The sequence below is a fragment of the Manacus vitellinus genome, unplaced genomic scaffold (genome assembly GCF_001715985.3).
Source record: "Manacus vitellinus isolate BGI_N305 unplaced genomic scaffold, ASM171598v3 scaffold_75_pilon, whole genome shotgun sequence".
Taxonomy (NCBI): Eukaryota; Metazoa; Chordata; class Aves; order Passeriformes; family Pipridae; genus Manacus; species Manacus vitellinus.
In genome coordinates, this window is record NW_021940789.1 from 2,390,656 (window position 1) to 2,406,643 (window position 15,988).

The 15,988-nt window shown below is 42.0% G+C and overlaps 1 protein-coding gene across 1 annotated transcript in view; it reads right to left on the reverse strand.

Annotated features, from left to right (window-relative positions):
• The window catches only part of RLF (rearranged L-myc fusion), a 50,658-nt gene extending 37,665 nt beyond the window's left edge, over positions 1 to 12,993 (reverse strand). Inside the window, 4 exon segments of the mRNA XM_029964593.1 lie at positions 471 to 552; positions 7,514 to 7,668; positions 12,822 to 12,914; positions 12,916 to 12,993. Of these exon segments, the coding sequence (XP_029820453.1) occupies positions 471 to 552; positions 7,514 to 7,668; positions 12,822 to 12,914; positions 12,916 to 12,972 (387 nt within the window). The 5' untranslated portion in view covers positions 12,973 to 12,993.
• Between the last annotated feature and the right edge of the window lie 2,995 nt (positions 12,994 to 15,988).

Genomic DNA, 15,988 nt, shown 5'->3' on the forward strand with positions numbered 1-15,988 from the left:
AACATAGTAGTATGAGCTTGTTTCAGCAACACCTCAGAAGAAACACTTCTAGGAACCACCTGGACTACAGACCTGTCCAACTATTTCCATCCCTCTCAAATCAGGCACAGACACTAACTTGCCTCTTAGACTTCTACAAAAGCTCTTTTGTTATCTTCAAAGTAACGCTTCAGAGCTGTTACATCACTCCATCTAACTCAGTCACTTAGTCCTTCTCTCACATAAACCACTAGATCAAGATTTGCTATGGTCCTCTTGCAGTTGCCATTGACTATAGTTATAAACCTGCTGTTGGTCCTAAGGCTCCCAATACTGTAGTAGCAGTTAGTCTTTTGTTCAGAAATTCTTGGTACCTAGGTAACAGTAATGCAGGACAGGTGGAATTCAGGGAAAAGGTAGAAGAGAAGGAACAGAACAGCAGATTTTTTTTTTTAATATGTAAATGCAAAAAATTAATTCAGAACACTTACCTGAATGGACTGATGGAATCCTAACCACACCTCATGTGGTAATTCACTTTCAGGAATTGAAAGCAGTAGCTCAAAACAACTCCTGGAAAAGCAAAAGGCAAGTAAACAAGCTACTTGAACATTCTCTTGTTACATTAAATAACACTTAGCACATATTACTTAGCATTCAGATAAGAAACGATAGTAATACAAACACCTTTGACTGCGCAAATCAATTAACAGGCCAGAAACAGCCTGAGAATCAGGCATGATTCTTCATATGGAAAGAGAGCTCTTTTTTACTATGCACAATCTTGCTAATTTAAGATTATAGCTACTCTTATACAAGATATCCTCTTCAATATGGCTCAGGAACACAGCATCACAGAATTTCTACTCTTTCCTCTCAAAGAAAACATAATAACCATTCTGAATAAGACTCAATGGACTCCAGCATGGTCTCTTGGCCTAGAGAGAGAATGAAAGCCAGCTTCACCTAACTTAACATTTCCACACTGATATATGTAAGAAAATAAAACTAAAGAACAGTTTGAAAGAAGACACATGCACCAGCACAGGAATGGATCTGGATAACAGAAGCCTAATAGTATCATAAAAAAACCAGACTGACAAGTTATGTCAAGAAGAGCATCAGCACAGAAACAGACTCCTTATAGACCCTTTGATACCAACTGGGGCAGCATTCTAACATCTATAGCATGAACTGCAACCAGCCATGGTAGGACTGTTGTCTATATTTTTCTCAAACAGGGACTAATCTAACCTTGTATGGGACACGTGGATTACCTAAAACCCTACTGCTGCACAGAACAATTTGTCCTCATGTGCTGGTTTTAAAACCAGCAGGGAAATTAAACTCCAAATAAGGCACTCCCCTTCCCCCACACTTTTCAGTAAAAAAGGGACAAGAAATTAGTTGAAATAACAATTTACTAAAAAGCACAATAGCAACAGCAGTACGAACAGCAAAAGTATACAGAAGAGAAGGTGTTTTACACACAAAAGGGTATTCACCGCAGGGAACAAAAAAAAACACTTCCCGAAGGCAGCGCCCACGTGGTCTCCAGAGGAAGGCAATACGGCGACTGTCACCACCGCTGCAGCACATGGTATTCGGGAAACACAAACAACAGGGCAAGAGAGTTCCCGTAGCTTAACGTTTCCCCCTCACCCCCAGCCCAAAACCAACAGAAAGCAGGGACAAACAAGCCCTGGAAGCTAGTTCGTCCAAACAGGGATCACGCAGCCACTGGTTGAGCTCAGTTCTCCAAAACTGCCTACACTCCTTGCCTTCAACTCTCCGCTCCGCTGTGTGTGTTGGGGGCAAAACGTCTCTGCCGGGATGCTGACCCTGCACCACCCAGCCCTCCTGGTTCAGCCACGCCTCGGAGCTGTCCATTTCAGCACCACAGTTCCGTAGTCGCGCTAGGGAGGGAAAACCGGAGGGAGAGCCAGCGGGCAGCAGAAGGGAACAAGGTCGCCGCCACAGTCCACTCCGCTCTGTCGAGCGAGGCAAGATGGCAAACTTCCGATTTCCGGCGCTCGGCTTTTCCAGCGAAACCACGTTCCCAGCGATGGCGTGGGTGGGGTATCGAATAAGCACCGTGGTCACACCCACACAGCGCTAAAAACTCCACCCCTTTTCTCTGTTACCAGGATACCCAATCCAACTAGAAGTGTTAACTATGACACTCTGTCTAGAGATTCACATGATTTGCACACAGCAAAAGTATTTTCATAAATCACAAAATATAAGGAAAGAAAACTGGTCTAAGACTCCACACATAACAAATGCACCGAATTATTGCGATAAGCTACACCTACACTATTAGATAGTTCCAACTCATGTTACTCTTTCTTTAAAATCTCCTTTCCCAAGTATTAAATAGAAGAATGACAAGGTAACACATTCAGTCTTACCATAGATAGATAGAAGAGCTGAGCTTGGGGAAGTGGAACAGATGGCCATAAAGCAAACACGAGTTTCAAAGCTGCTTAGTACCCAAAAAGAATGACTTTCCTTCTTCCTTCTGACCTGATAGATACATTGACTAATCACCTGCCAAACGCTATGCCTTATCAGTTTTCAGCCAGATTCAGCAGACATACACACACACACACACACACACACACACACAACCAACACCAAATGGACAAATACTGAATATCTGGCCATCCTTTTCACATCTCAGAAGTTTGAATTCACTGCCCAATCCTTTTCCTATAAATAGAAGTTTAGACCTGCAAAAGCTCTAAACACTTTTATTAGACTGGCAGAAAATACACAGCCTTCATCACTGTCATTCCCTCATTATTCACAAAAATCTCAGGCATTACTATGCTGATGAAAAAGCTCGTAAGAGGATCACCAGATATTCCAACTGTCATAGGTCTCAATTTAATAAAATAATCAGGACTTTCTTTTGCCTAGTACTCAAGCTTGGCAATACAAGCTAATTCACTATCAAAACCAACTTTACAAAGTCTCACAGCACTTAAACTCTATTTTAACATTAAAAACTTCCGAACTAAAACAAAAAAAAAAAAACAAAATAAGAAAATCACTAGGTATGTGTCCAGTTTTCATGCAAGTCATACAAAGATTTTTTACACCCAGTACAACATTTGCAAACTTCACAGACAAATGTGTTTGTGAAAAGTCTTTTGATGCACACCTCACTTTCAAACTTGGTCAACCAATCCCACCTACTTCCACTCTCTTAATTCCTGGAATTACTTTTTCTAGAATATTAGTTTTTCATATATATGATATTGGTTATATAAAATAACAGACTTAAACAAAATTATAAAGCCAGTGTTGACTCATCAGTTTTCTATACTTAACTGTTAAGGTGCTACTTGGACAGTGAAAAGATGATGGAGAGATAGACAACAGGTTGGCAAAGGCATACAGTGCTTCATAAAAGAGTTTGGCGAAATAAACACTTGAAGAAAAGTACAAAGATCAGTGTTTACAGAGCCATTGTGCTTGTCTACTCTCTCATATGGATCTGAATCATGGGTCATCTACCGCCACCACCTGTGACTCCTAGAACGCTTCCATCAACGCTGCCTCTGCACAATCTTAAACATCCCCTGGTCAGATTATGTGACCAATACTTCTGTTCTAGAACAGGCAGCAGTCACAAGTATTGAAGGCCATGTTGCTGAGAACACAGTTGCGCTTGGCAGGGCACGTCTCAAGGATGAAGGACCAACCACCGCCTCCCTAAGATCTTGCTTTATGGTGAACTTGCCACCGGTTGCCGCATGAGAGGAGCCCCGAAGAGAAGAAACAACATCTCAGCCTTGGCCATATTGACCAACATAACCGATCTACTCTGGCCTCCAATCGGGAGGCCTGGAGACACACCATCTCTAACACTGCTGACGCCTTTGAGAAAGTACCCAGGATCTCTCTTGAGGAGAAGAGACAACGCAGAAAGAATCGTGCCCTGCAGAATATACCACCTAAGGAGTCTTTCTGCTGTGCCTTTTGCAGCCGGACGTGCTTGTCTCGTACTGGCCCTTTCAGCCACCAGCGCGCTTGTAACAAACGTGGGTAGAGCCCTCCCCAAATCTTCGTTCGCAAAGCCTGGCCATGATCAGTACCACCACAATGCCTACCTATACAAAACTGAATTCCAAACTTTAATTTCAATTTTTGCAAATAAACTGTAATGGGGGCTTGAATGTTTAAATTATTAAAATCATTTTAAAAAAAATTATTCATCTTAAACACTCAACTTGAAAATATCTTTCAGGAAAAGACCTCCCAGATTTGAATTTCTTTACTTTAGAAGAAATAACTCTAGGCAGAAATTATTTGCATATTATTTGCATAAAACTTTTCTGTAATCACTTTATACCTCATTCCCAGAAATTTTTTTAATTAATTTTTAAAAGCCTTTAGAACTGTGTTCATCTTTAGATTGTATTAGAACACTTTTTCTATCCTAATCTTCTTAGAATCACAAAGATGACTAATTATACCTTGGATGATCAACAGGAATAGTTCACTTATTGCCAGGAATTATCCTGTGTTTGTTAAGAGTTGAATTAGCTCAATGATAAACAGCAGAGTAGTAAATGCAAGCTACTGAATCAAACTGCAGCAGTTTATTAGATTGAGAACTACTTTGTTAGACAGGCAAACAGCTAATTGTCACATGTGCTTGCTCACAGAGGTGCTATGGTAAGCAAGCACACTCTTCCCAGAAGCGACATCTGTTAGACTCCATAGATAGGACTAGTAGGTGAGATAGAGCTGCAAGCTTGAGGCAGACTGGTCTTATTGTTTCAATCCAGTTTTGCTACTTAAATCAGATGACATTCAGATCTCTTTTCCCTTTATATGGTTGAAAAAGCATATAAACAGCTTCTCAAAGTTGTGGAAATGGTAAACTCCCTTTCAATTCAGTGCCATCACAGCACACAGGAGAAAGTAGAAAGCAGTCAAATCTTAGCTACTGGCAAATACATTGTGAATTATGAACAATTCTTTCTATGCTTTTAGCTTGAATCTATTAACCTCGGAACCATATAAAGCATTTTCAGATGGAAGGAAAATTTTCACACTGATGGTAACATGAATGACACCTTGATCCTCAAATAGCATCCTCAGAAATAAAGCACAGGACCTTGAGTGAACAATCAGCTTCAAGGGCCTCCTGAGACTCATGACGATAGTCAGCTACCTTCCCAGTCACGTTCAAGAAAAATATTCCTGTCCCCATCCCCCCACCCTAATCATTTGTCAAATCTGTAATCTACAAGAGCAACTTCCCCTTTTTTCCTAAGGTTAGACAGTGGACCAACGAGGTCTCACACTGCATCAGCATCATGTTTCCTGTGGGGGGTACTGTCCTTACATCACATCAGATGTACTGTGAATGCACAATGGACCTGGGCAGGCAGCAGGGAAAGCCAGTATACTGAGTTTTGCTGTTACTGGCTCACACTGCTGAGAAGGATGTCAGAAGCAGGAAGTTCTTCCCCTCTTCTCCAGGAAGAATGTTGGAAGGGAAGGAGGAGTTCAATAGGAAGTAGAGCACTTCTCCTTTAAATCAGGAAGCTTGCTTGTTTCATTTCTCATCAAGGTTCAAGTCTGAAATGCACAAGTGTGTACAACAGCTGCTGCATAACCCAACTGTCTCCCCCAAAACCACAGTTACATGGGAACAGTACGCTTTCATGTCCCTAACCAGTCTTCTTCTCTCATGGAACTTAATTTTTATGTTTAATTTCCTGTTTAACTTCTCTGTCCCTCCCTTGGAAACTCTTATGGAAAAGAAAAACGTGAGAGTTAATTCAGAGAAGCCATTTACCTCACCCTATCTTCAACCTCACTCCTTGTATTTCTCATTCTTTAGATTCCTTTCAAATGTAATCATCACAAGAATAGGGGAGATTCCATCGAGTCAGTCTCTCTACTGTCCTCCTCCACAAGGTTTTCTGAATATACAAGTAACAGCAAACAAAGTCCTCACACTGAAAGCTGAAAGAAACCATATAAACAGAAGCAGAATATTCCAATCTTTCTAAACAAGAGAAAAGCAATTTTTATACAGAATTGGGATTTAAGCCCCAAAGTAACAGTGGCAAAATATATAAAAGGTAGCCCAGGTACAGATGACCTGCACATATACTAAAAGACAAACTTTTAAAGTGATATGAGAAGAAAACAGAATACACAAGCCAATTAACAACAGTATGATGAAGACAAGAATACTCTATCCATAAAGGGACAGTCTGCAAAAGCAATATAGATATTTTGCCAAAAATATGTGTATTATGTACCAAGTAAAAGATTCAGCAGTTAAAGTCCTAAGTTTTCATATTAAGACATTAAGACACACTTTTCCAGATTTCACATGTTTTCCCCTTCTTGACAGAAGGTTTAAAAAAACCCCAAACCACTCATAGTTCACATATTTCTCATAACTAAAAAAAAAAAAAAAAAAAAATAAAAAATTCAAGGCATCACATGGAGCTTTCTGGTTCCAAGTTGTTGATTTATATTGCAAGTTAGTCCATTATAAATAAAGCATCTGACCAAGGAGTTCACTGCAAAAATCCTTCTTGAAAAGAATACTTGAGTTCAGACCGCAAAGCAAGCAAGAGGCTGATAACAGAAAAAACAGCTCACTGAAAAACTGCCACAGAATCGCTTTTATTTTCTGTGATGATCTTCATATTCAGAGTTCTAGATCTTCATCCTCTCTCCTCGAATGAAACCTTACTAGCAACGAATGACCAGCATGTCACAATGACCAGCATGTAGTCTTATCCTTCTCAGGTAGTAACTGATTATAGTCCAGTGCATGTGGAAGCCCTCAGGCTAAACTCTTCAATTACAAACATCTGCTTTGCACTTAAAACATACTTTGAGGAACCACAAGTTATCCAAACTCAGCTGATGGACTGTAAAATGGTTCTCTATTCTGTTCAAGGAATTCCTGTACTTTAAGTCCTGTCTACCCACATTTGTCAAAGAGCTCAGGTTGAAGTCCTATAGTCTGCTTTGCTATCCTACAGCGCAACCCAGACTGCCATGAACACAAATCAGCTTGTCCTTTTCAGCAACGGACACGTTCAGAATGCCCCTGTGCTAAAGGGGACTGGACATAAGAAATTGCAAAGGATACATATTTATTAATCCATGCATGAAGGTCTAATATTAAAACTTCTAATTAATAAGCACTACATTAAGCTTTTTCTACAGAAAATAGTAACTTTCGGAATGTTCTAAGAAAGAACAGAGCCTTCCTAATACCTATGTGATCATTAAAATATGGAAGAACAAAGCCTTAGAACTTGTTCATGTTAATTAATTAAATGTTCAAGTACATTTTGTGGTATGATAAAAAATGTACTAAAAACATTTACTAGATAATAAATCACAAGCACAGTTGTCAAATCAAGCATTAAACTTAAACTTATTTCAACTTTAACATTAAACTTATTTCAGCAACTTGCCCTTTAATTTATAAACTACGGTTCTTTTAAAAAAGAATAAATTAATATACCAACTCAAAACTTACAGCACTAGCCTGCCAAGTACCAAAAGAACATCTTCACATTCTGTAGTCAAGTAAGGTCTTGCATTAGCAAAGCTTTGGATGGAGATTCGATACACTTCCAAAAAAGGTAAAATATGTTCTGATGCACCCCGACTGCCAGCATACTGGAGTAGTGTCTGAAAGAAAATGAGTTATCATTAGAAGTTCTCATAGCACACTTTTGTTTAAAAAACAAATATCAATATGCAATATCAAACACATACAGTGGAAGAATTCTGGAAGTGAGAATTTTTACCCTGAAGGAGAATTTAAAGTGGCAGCTTTTCACCTCAACTGAAGTTCTCCCTTTTTTCAAATATATTTTTATTTATTTTATTATTTTGATAAAGTTATCAGAGTTTCTACTGGGGAGAAAGCTAGATGCAACTGGCAGAAATGTGAACTGTTAAGTTAAAAACTGAGGGAGAAGTTCTGCACTCAGTTCCTTTTGTACAACTACCATGGAGACAGAAACACATAATTAACACTAAGGAAGAAGCTCAAGATTAAGAACATTACTCCAGATGTAGTATTTTAAAGATACATACATTACTCACACGGCAAACATGAAGCCATCAGAAGGAGATACAAAACCCAGACCTGACCATTACACAGTCATTTTTCAAAGGTAAAATTACCCTAAATTTTACTCCTTGACCATAGCAATCCCACATTATCCAGGCACAGTACTGAAGCAGCAATGTAAAATCTAGCCAGTTTAAGAGAAATCACATCAGCACAGTGACTACAGAAGTATCTCCCAACTTTTTAAAAACTTACTTCCACTACCATGCTATGCTCTGACAGGCTATGAAGTACAATTTGAGAACAAGTATGGCACTGAGCTGAGGACACCTCAACTCTACTGACAGCTTGCTTCACAAATAACAGCCCTTTCCTTACACCTCCAGAGCAGTGATGCTCCTGTTCTTACCCCCTTCCCATGTGGTACCCTCCCTAGACCAAAAAAGGTACTAATCTTTATTAAGGCCAGCTGCAAAGATAATAAAAAATAATGAATGAAAGAGACTGTGCTTTTTGGAACCCTTAGGGACAAGACTGCATGGGGAAAAAAGTTCAGAGTGATCCGCCCTACAGTCCAATACAAGCTAAATTGTCCTAAGAGGAGGGTGATGGTCATATCAGTTTTCAAATCACTTCAGGCTGAGACTCTGATACAACAAATTTATTTTAACACCTTAAACAAAAACATGATCATATCAGATGGTGACTGGATTGAGGACATTACTGAACGAGCCCTACTATGAGCTTAATAAAACCAAGTGCAGTCATTATAATGGCTAGAAACTTCTAAGACAAAACCTACCTTCCAGCACAGCAAAAAATAAGTGGTCAGTTAGACACCATTTTATAGCCTATCCAGTGTTATGTCAGTAATCTAACTATACAATACTAGTCTTAGCCTAAAAACAATGCAGACATCCACTAGGTCAGCACAATCATGTGTTATATTTAAGGAAAAAAAAATCTATTAAAAATACCATCTAAGAATCAGTAAAAATCAATATGTTTTGTGGATTGTTCTCCAAGACTTAGGTAATATAACTCCTGGGTGAATGGAAGCCACAAACTTTCCAAAAACCCCACACAATATTAATAAAGATGTAAGGAGGGTGGGGGAAAGGAAGATTTTCCTTAAACACAGCACAAAGATAATTAGTGCAGAAGCAAATGACTAGTAATACCAGTCATCATGCTTATCTAACAGACTAATGAAGGATTTGATAATATAACTCAAATCATATATGGCTTTATAGCATTATATGACATTCAAAGGCTGTCAAGCTTTAATTCCCCAGAGATGCTCAACTGATGACTATCATAAATCAGCTGTTTGGTAAACCCAGTAGTAACACTACCATTATAGCAACTACAGGAAAAGATCAAACTTACAAGTGTCTGCACTTACCTAAAAGTACATCCATTAAAACCAATCTATTTAAAAAGTCAAATTCAGTGCTCAATTATCTTGACAGACACTTTGATCATAAACTACTTGGTCTGTGTAAAAGATAAAACACTGCAGAATATTTCCTAAGACTAAATAAATGTACTAGAAAACACTGCACCCTTGCTCAAGTGCAATCACAGCACCGGGATTAAAGTCTTAAAGCTAACATTAGCAATTCACTGAGTAACTATTTATGAGAAACTTCTCCCTAAATACATAAACAATGGTTTCAGTGTACAACACAGATTCAAGGCCACAGACTTATTAATAGCTTGAACTTCAAGGATCTGTAGTTTTGAAAATACTGCCATTAGCATACTGACAAGCCAAGTGCAGTATTTGTATTACAGAGGCTCTTCAAAGCTCTTCTGCTCTTTCAGAAGCAACATTAGTTTAGTCACCTACTACAGATTTCTCCTGGCAGTCTATATAAAATATATAATTGAAAAATTATTAATGTGTCAGAATTAGATAATCTACATGTTTAAGGAATAGTCAAGCAATAATTTAGAGGCAATTACTACCTTACAGTCCAGTTGCCTGAAGAGAGTATTCAAATATTTAAAGTCTAGTTAACACACGCCCATTTACACTTCATCACACTTCATCCTGTCCTCCTCTTTGACTCCAATAACACACCTGATTGAAAACTGGGGTGAGAAGTGCAGAGACCACATCTACCTAATACGTAACCTACAGACCAGCCTAGGCCCTCAGCACTGCACAGATTCTCATGTTCCACAAATGCTGGTGCACCTGCTTTGCTGCATTTCCTCAGAAGCATCATTTTTTTGCTCAGACCCAATTTAAAGATGAAGATCTCCAATTTTCCTGACCTGCTATTACAGCTTTAAGCCTCTGTTTAAGAAAAACGCTTCCTTCTCTTCTTAAGCATATCCAGTTGCAATCAACAGTCTTCAATGCACCACCTTAAAAAATTTCAGAAAGCAGATGCCATGTTTTAATGTCCTACAACCTCTGCTTCACTGATAAATGTTCTTCATAGCTGTGATTGCACAGCCTCAAACACCCTCCTAGTCGTTCTAAGCTGGCTGTTTGGGTACATACTGAGCTCACCAACAGATGTGTTCTTCCCAAGGTGAATGTGCAAAGCATATATGCCTATACAACATAAAGCTGCTGAGTCAACCCATTATATAGGCTTTGAAAGTTTCTTTGTTGTGTTACTGTGGACAATAGTCCTACTCCCCTGCTCAAAAATAGGGATCTTCAAGGAAATTGTGTCATCCATCATCATTCCCAGGAAAAGCTACCGGAAAGCTGCACAGAGCAGCAAAAGTTTATATGTAGTAAATGAGCATCCATATAGCTCAAAGCATAGAAAAGTTACTGATTTGGTTCACAGTTTTCTGTGTCTGACAGCCATGGTAATTTTCACAGCAAAACTGAGCACCATCAGACCCCTTCCTCAGCTGTACTCACAGGACGGGAAACCTAAAACATTTCAGCTCCCCTTATGTCATCTACTTTCCAAAACCAAATTTAAGCCCAGCTAGATTCAGCTTCTCTCTAGGCACATTCTGCTGTAGCTTAACAGGCTTATGAGAAGGTATCAGTGGTAGTCTCTAAGTCATAAACATAAAACTAAGCTGAGCCTTCTAAATTTCACTTAGGGGCAGACTGAAATTATTAAATTGTCACAAACATTCCCAGTCAGAAGGAGAAACCAAGATGTAAAATTACATTCTACTCACAGTAGTCTAAATGCACAATGACACCACAAATTCATCCTCTGTTGAAGTTGCTGAAGGACAGACCAGCAGTTCCATGTTTCCCACAGTATCTCCTGGTGTATGGGCATGACAACCCACGCTCCAAGACTGATGGTAAACCAATAACAATCTTTTTCATTTTTATCTGTGCTATCATAGTGTTCTAAATGAGACTACAATAGCAGCACAAGGACCTAGAGGGCTATGTTTTTTGTGGGACAGGGTTTAGGGTTGTATTTTTTTGTTTGCCTTTTTTTTAGGTAATAGAATTATCTTTCACCAAACTCTACCAATCAAGTACTTCCAAAGCTTCTTCTGTACCAAATTAATCTGGGCAACTGGACATGTACATACACTGATCATCTTGACAACCACTCCTAAGTGTTAGCTTAGTATTTATGTCAATGTTCTGATACAAGAAACAACACTGGGAACAATTTCAGCAAAACCTGAAACATGGAAAGAGTCACACACATTGTACTGGGCTCTGCGTCAGTGTAAGGTCACAAATCTTCACTGTATGCTGAACTTGGGACACATACAGCAGTATACAGTAGCACCCTGCAGTTTGAGAAGCAAGAGTTTTAAAACCTAATAAATACACTTATTCTGTTGTTTCAATAAGTGATGTTTCAATAAACATCCTCCTAGAATGGTATGGCAAAGCACACAACCTGTGGATGCAAAATGGAAGACTGTGAAGGGTAACATCACTTCTACATAATCTGTAACACACCAGTAGACGTTTTTCTCTGATTTTGCCATTCTCCAGTCAAATACTGTGACTTTATCTGCTGAGGTGTCATTATACTAGCTCAGAAAACAAGCTTTTTATTTTTTACTTTAAAACACAGTCTCTTCAGACTCAACAGGGACAACTCTCCAACCTAGCAACCTAAGAACAATTTTTCAACCTTAGAGCTCACAGTAAATAATGATGTAGAGGAAGCAAAAATTAGTTAACCACTAACTTATTTGAGAATAAATTATCTCCATCAGTGTGGCTTTAATCAAGTTCATCTCTTCTACAGGAAGTTAAGGCCTCGATTCAGAAAATGCTGATCTTAGTCTGTGTGGCATTAAGCAAGTATTCATACAAGACCCCCGAACCACAGCTCATTCAGTGATTTAAAGTAACAGCAGGCCCTCACCAGCAAGCACTGCTTACCCGACGGCAGATTTTAACCAAGGCGGAACGCAGAGATTTGATCCCGAGGCAAATGAAGCACCGACAAGCGGAGGTCTCGGAACCGAGCCAAGACCACACCGAGAAAATGCGGTGCGGCCCGCCCGCCCCAAAGACCCTCCCGAGGGCCACCGCATGTCGAGGGCCACCGCATGTCCCGGCCCGAAGCGCTGCCAAAGCCCAAAGGCCCCGGGTTGGCGGCCCACGGGGGGACCTCGGCAGGGCGTGCACGGCCCCGTTCAGCAGCCCCGCACGGTGGCGCGAGCCCTGCGCTACGCAAGCTCCAGAGGAGCGAGTAGAGTCCCCGGGACGGGACCTCCGGCCTGCCCGGGGCCGCATCCCTGCCGGCCGCACCACGGCCTGCAGCCCAGGCCGCGGCCCGCCCCGCTCGGCCCCTACCTGGCAGAAGCCCGGCAGTAGGCCCCGACGAGGCTCCGACACCTCCTGCTCGCGCAGCTCCGCCTGCAACTGCCAAAGGCGGGCGCGGAGCGCCGGCAACCACCCGCGGCACCTCGGGCTGCGCCGCCGCCTCGGCCTCCGCGTCCGCCATCCGCACCCGGCCCCACTGCGCGTAGGCACCACTCACGTGACCGCGGCATGACCTCATCGGCCCGGGACGGTGTCACGTGACATGCGCACGTGACGTGTCGCTCTCCGCGCGAATCGCGCTCTGGGGCTAGGAGCGGGCGCGCCCTCGCGAGCTGCGCCACGTGACGCGCCGGGAGCGCGCGAGCCCCGAGGGGCGGTGGTAACGGCCCGGGAGGGGCGCGGCACCTGTGAGGTGACAGAGACAGGGGAGGGTGCGCGCTGTCCACATTCAACTGCTTAACTTAGATTGCCGTCATTTTAATCTCCGGTTTAACAACACAATGTTGAAAGCAGAACATTCGTGACTCGAGGACAGCCCCAGAGGGGCTGGTGCCCAGACACGAGAACGGGGAGGATGGTAGATAGCTTTTACCAAGAGCTTACAGCATGACTGGTGACACGAGATGCTGGGCCCATGGGTCAGGAAGCTCTGCAGTGAGTTGTCCTGAGCCCTCTGGGTGACAAGTTCACCTGCTGGGGTAAAAAAATGGGCAGGACGAGCAGCAGAGATTGTGAAACCTCGCAGGAAGTCATCAGTGCTCATCAGGCTTGCTTTTACCCCATATGACTGTAAAGGGAATTCCTGAAGGCCACACAGAAGTAGAGGCTGAAGTGGTGTGCAGTTGCCCGGCACACCCAGGTCAGAAATCTACTGAGAGGCATTTTGCCTGCCTTCATATGTCTTAGGAATGACATATGCTTTCTGCAGGAAAAAAGTGACAAGCAAACAAGGCATTTTCCTTTCATTCTAGGCTGGGCAGCTCAGAGGTGTGGTAGTTCCTTTTTTGGTTTGAGAATTTAGGTTAGGGAGGCCCCTGGCTTGTTTGCGAGCATGCAATTGGGGTTTCTATTCTCCAATGAGATGAGAATCTCTCTTTTTCCTTTTCATACTCTGCCTGATTGGGCATGAACAGTCTAAGCACATCTATGTCAATGTGATAAATTACCTGGGTTTTTCCACCTCAGTCTGCAAGGCAAATGAGAAAAGGAGAGGAATGGCAAAGTCAGGAAGACCTGGGGTGAATTGAATGGAATCATCTGGGAAGCCTTCCCTAGCTGCATGCATGTTGTATGATTTCAGCCCATAGCTTTGTGGTACAGAGCAAGTGGAGTACTTAACATCCAGAGAGATGGGTGAAAAATAAGAGGTGAATTAGGAGTAGCACAACTATCCTCTTGCAGATTTAAAGCGAAAGGGGGCCTTAAGAGATGTCCTGGGAAGGAGAGAAGAGATATAAAACAAGAGCCTGGAACTCCCAGGCCACAGATCTGCCCCTGAGCTTTTGCACATCCCCATTATTCTCCTACAAGTTAAATGGTTCAGTAGTTTTCTTATTGGGAGAGGATGTTTCCAATACCAGTCTGGGTTTCATGATAGGGTGAACAGCAGCCTGTAAATATGAGAATCTTCTGGGGAGGGCTCTTGTTCCTCCTCCAGATTGGACCCGTTCCCTTTTCCAAAATCTAGGAAAGCCCCCTCCTTGAACAAGACATTATATGGGGCCTTGGATACAAGGAAAAACTTTTTAACTGTGAGGACAACCACACAGTGGAGTAGGGTGCAGAAAAACTTGTTCCATCTTTGCTATTAGAGGTGTCCTCATGGTAGATCCACAAAGCCAACAAAGAACAACTTGGACATCATACCAGCTGGTAGGGCAGGCTGGCTTGTGCTAGCCCTGAGGACAAACTCTCTAACACTGTAATTTCAGTACTAGAAAGCAGGCATTACTTTATTTCAGCGCTGGGTGGAGCATGGGGGAATCGCACCTCCTAACATGCACACCCAATTATCAAAACTTTTAACTATTTATACATTTTAGCAAAGGTTTTAGAGTTCACTGGCTGCAAGTTACATAGTTCTCTTATTAATTAGTATTCTATCTTCTATTGGTTAATAATTCTCTTGCTTTTTATGCTAATTAGTTGACATGCTCAGTTTCTCTCTTTTTTGGGTCAGTGGGTTTCTTGGGTCAGTGGTCTGTGAGTCGGTGGTCACAGTTTCCACCTGTCAGAATTACTTTTTACCCACTTGGAGCTGATTTCAGCACAATTACTGAGTTAGTTTTATTAATTTCTTCCTTATCTGGGGAGTCCAGCCAAATGTCCTTGTGGCCCATAAATTCTGCATTGCCTCCCCCCACAGGTCTGAAATCACTGAAGTATGTAACGCCCTAAACTTTAATTTGTTTTTCTAACACATGGACATCACTCAGAGTTTGCTTGTTAGCTGCTATCTGTTTCATGAATTAAATTTCCCTTCTTGTTGATTACGTTTGAAAGTTACAAAGACCAAAGAACATCCTTTCTTAAGAAAATTTTTGCATATTTTACATTTTGCAACAATTAATCAGGACCTTGTTTCACCTGTAACTCCCTGAGCAAATTGTTAACTATTTCTGACTCTTGAGATCGGAAGAGTCAGCATCAGCAAGACTAATTCCTATTTGTTACAAAGATTTTCAACAGACCAATGGGTAACATTAGTCCGCGTCTTCTCTCTCACACAGTGCTGCGGAGGGGACCCCAGCAGTCTTCCAGGCACACTTGACCAAGCACATCAGACTCTGTTAATGGTAGGCCCTCCACATTCCAGCAGCTCCCCTGCCCACCACCCCCAAGCTCTGAGGGAAAACAGCCAACTGTGTGATCCTGCAGCACAGATATCACAGGGAGCAGCTGCAGTGAGGAGCTGAGCTGGGAGCCAGTATCTGTGGCTTTGAGCCTCATCTTTCTTTCAGCAGCTATTTGGAAAGGAGAGAGGAGGACAGATCCTTGTAAAAAGGCCTCTTTTCCACTCCTCCTCTCTAGTGCCTTTTAACCTCCTGTCCTCTGCTCAGGCTGGGTCCCGCTTCCCGCTGAACGGTAGCAGGGATAGGGGCTGGGGTAGGGGCAGGGGCTAGGACTGGGGCAGAACCAGAGGAAGGGGCTCAGCTGCGCTCCCTCGCCCAGCAGGGCCCTGCCCTGGGCACATGGAC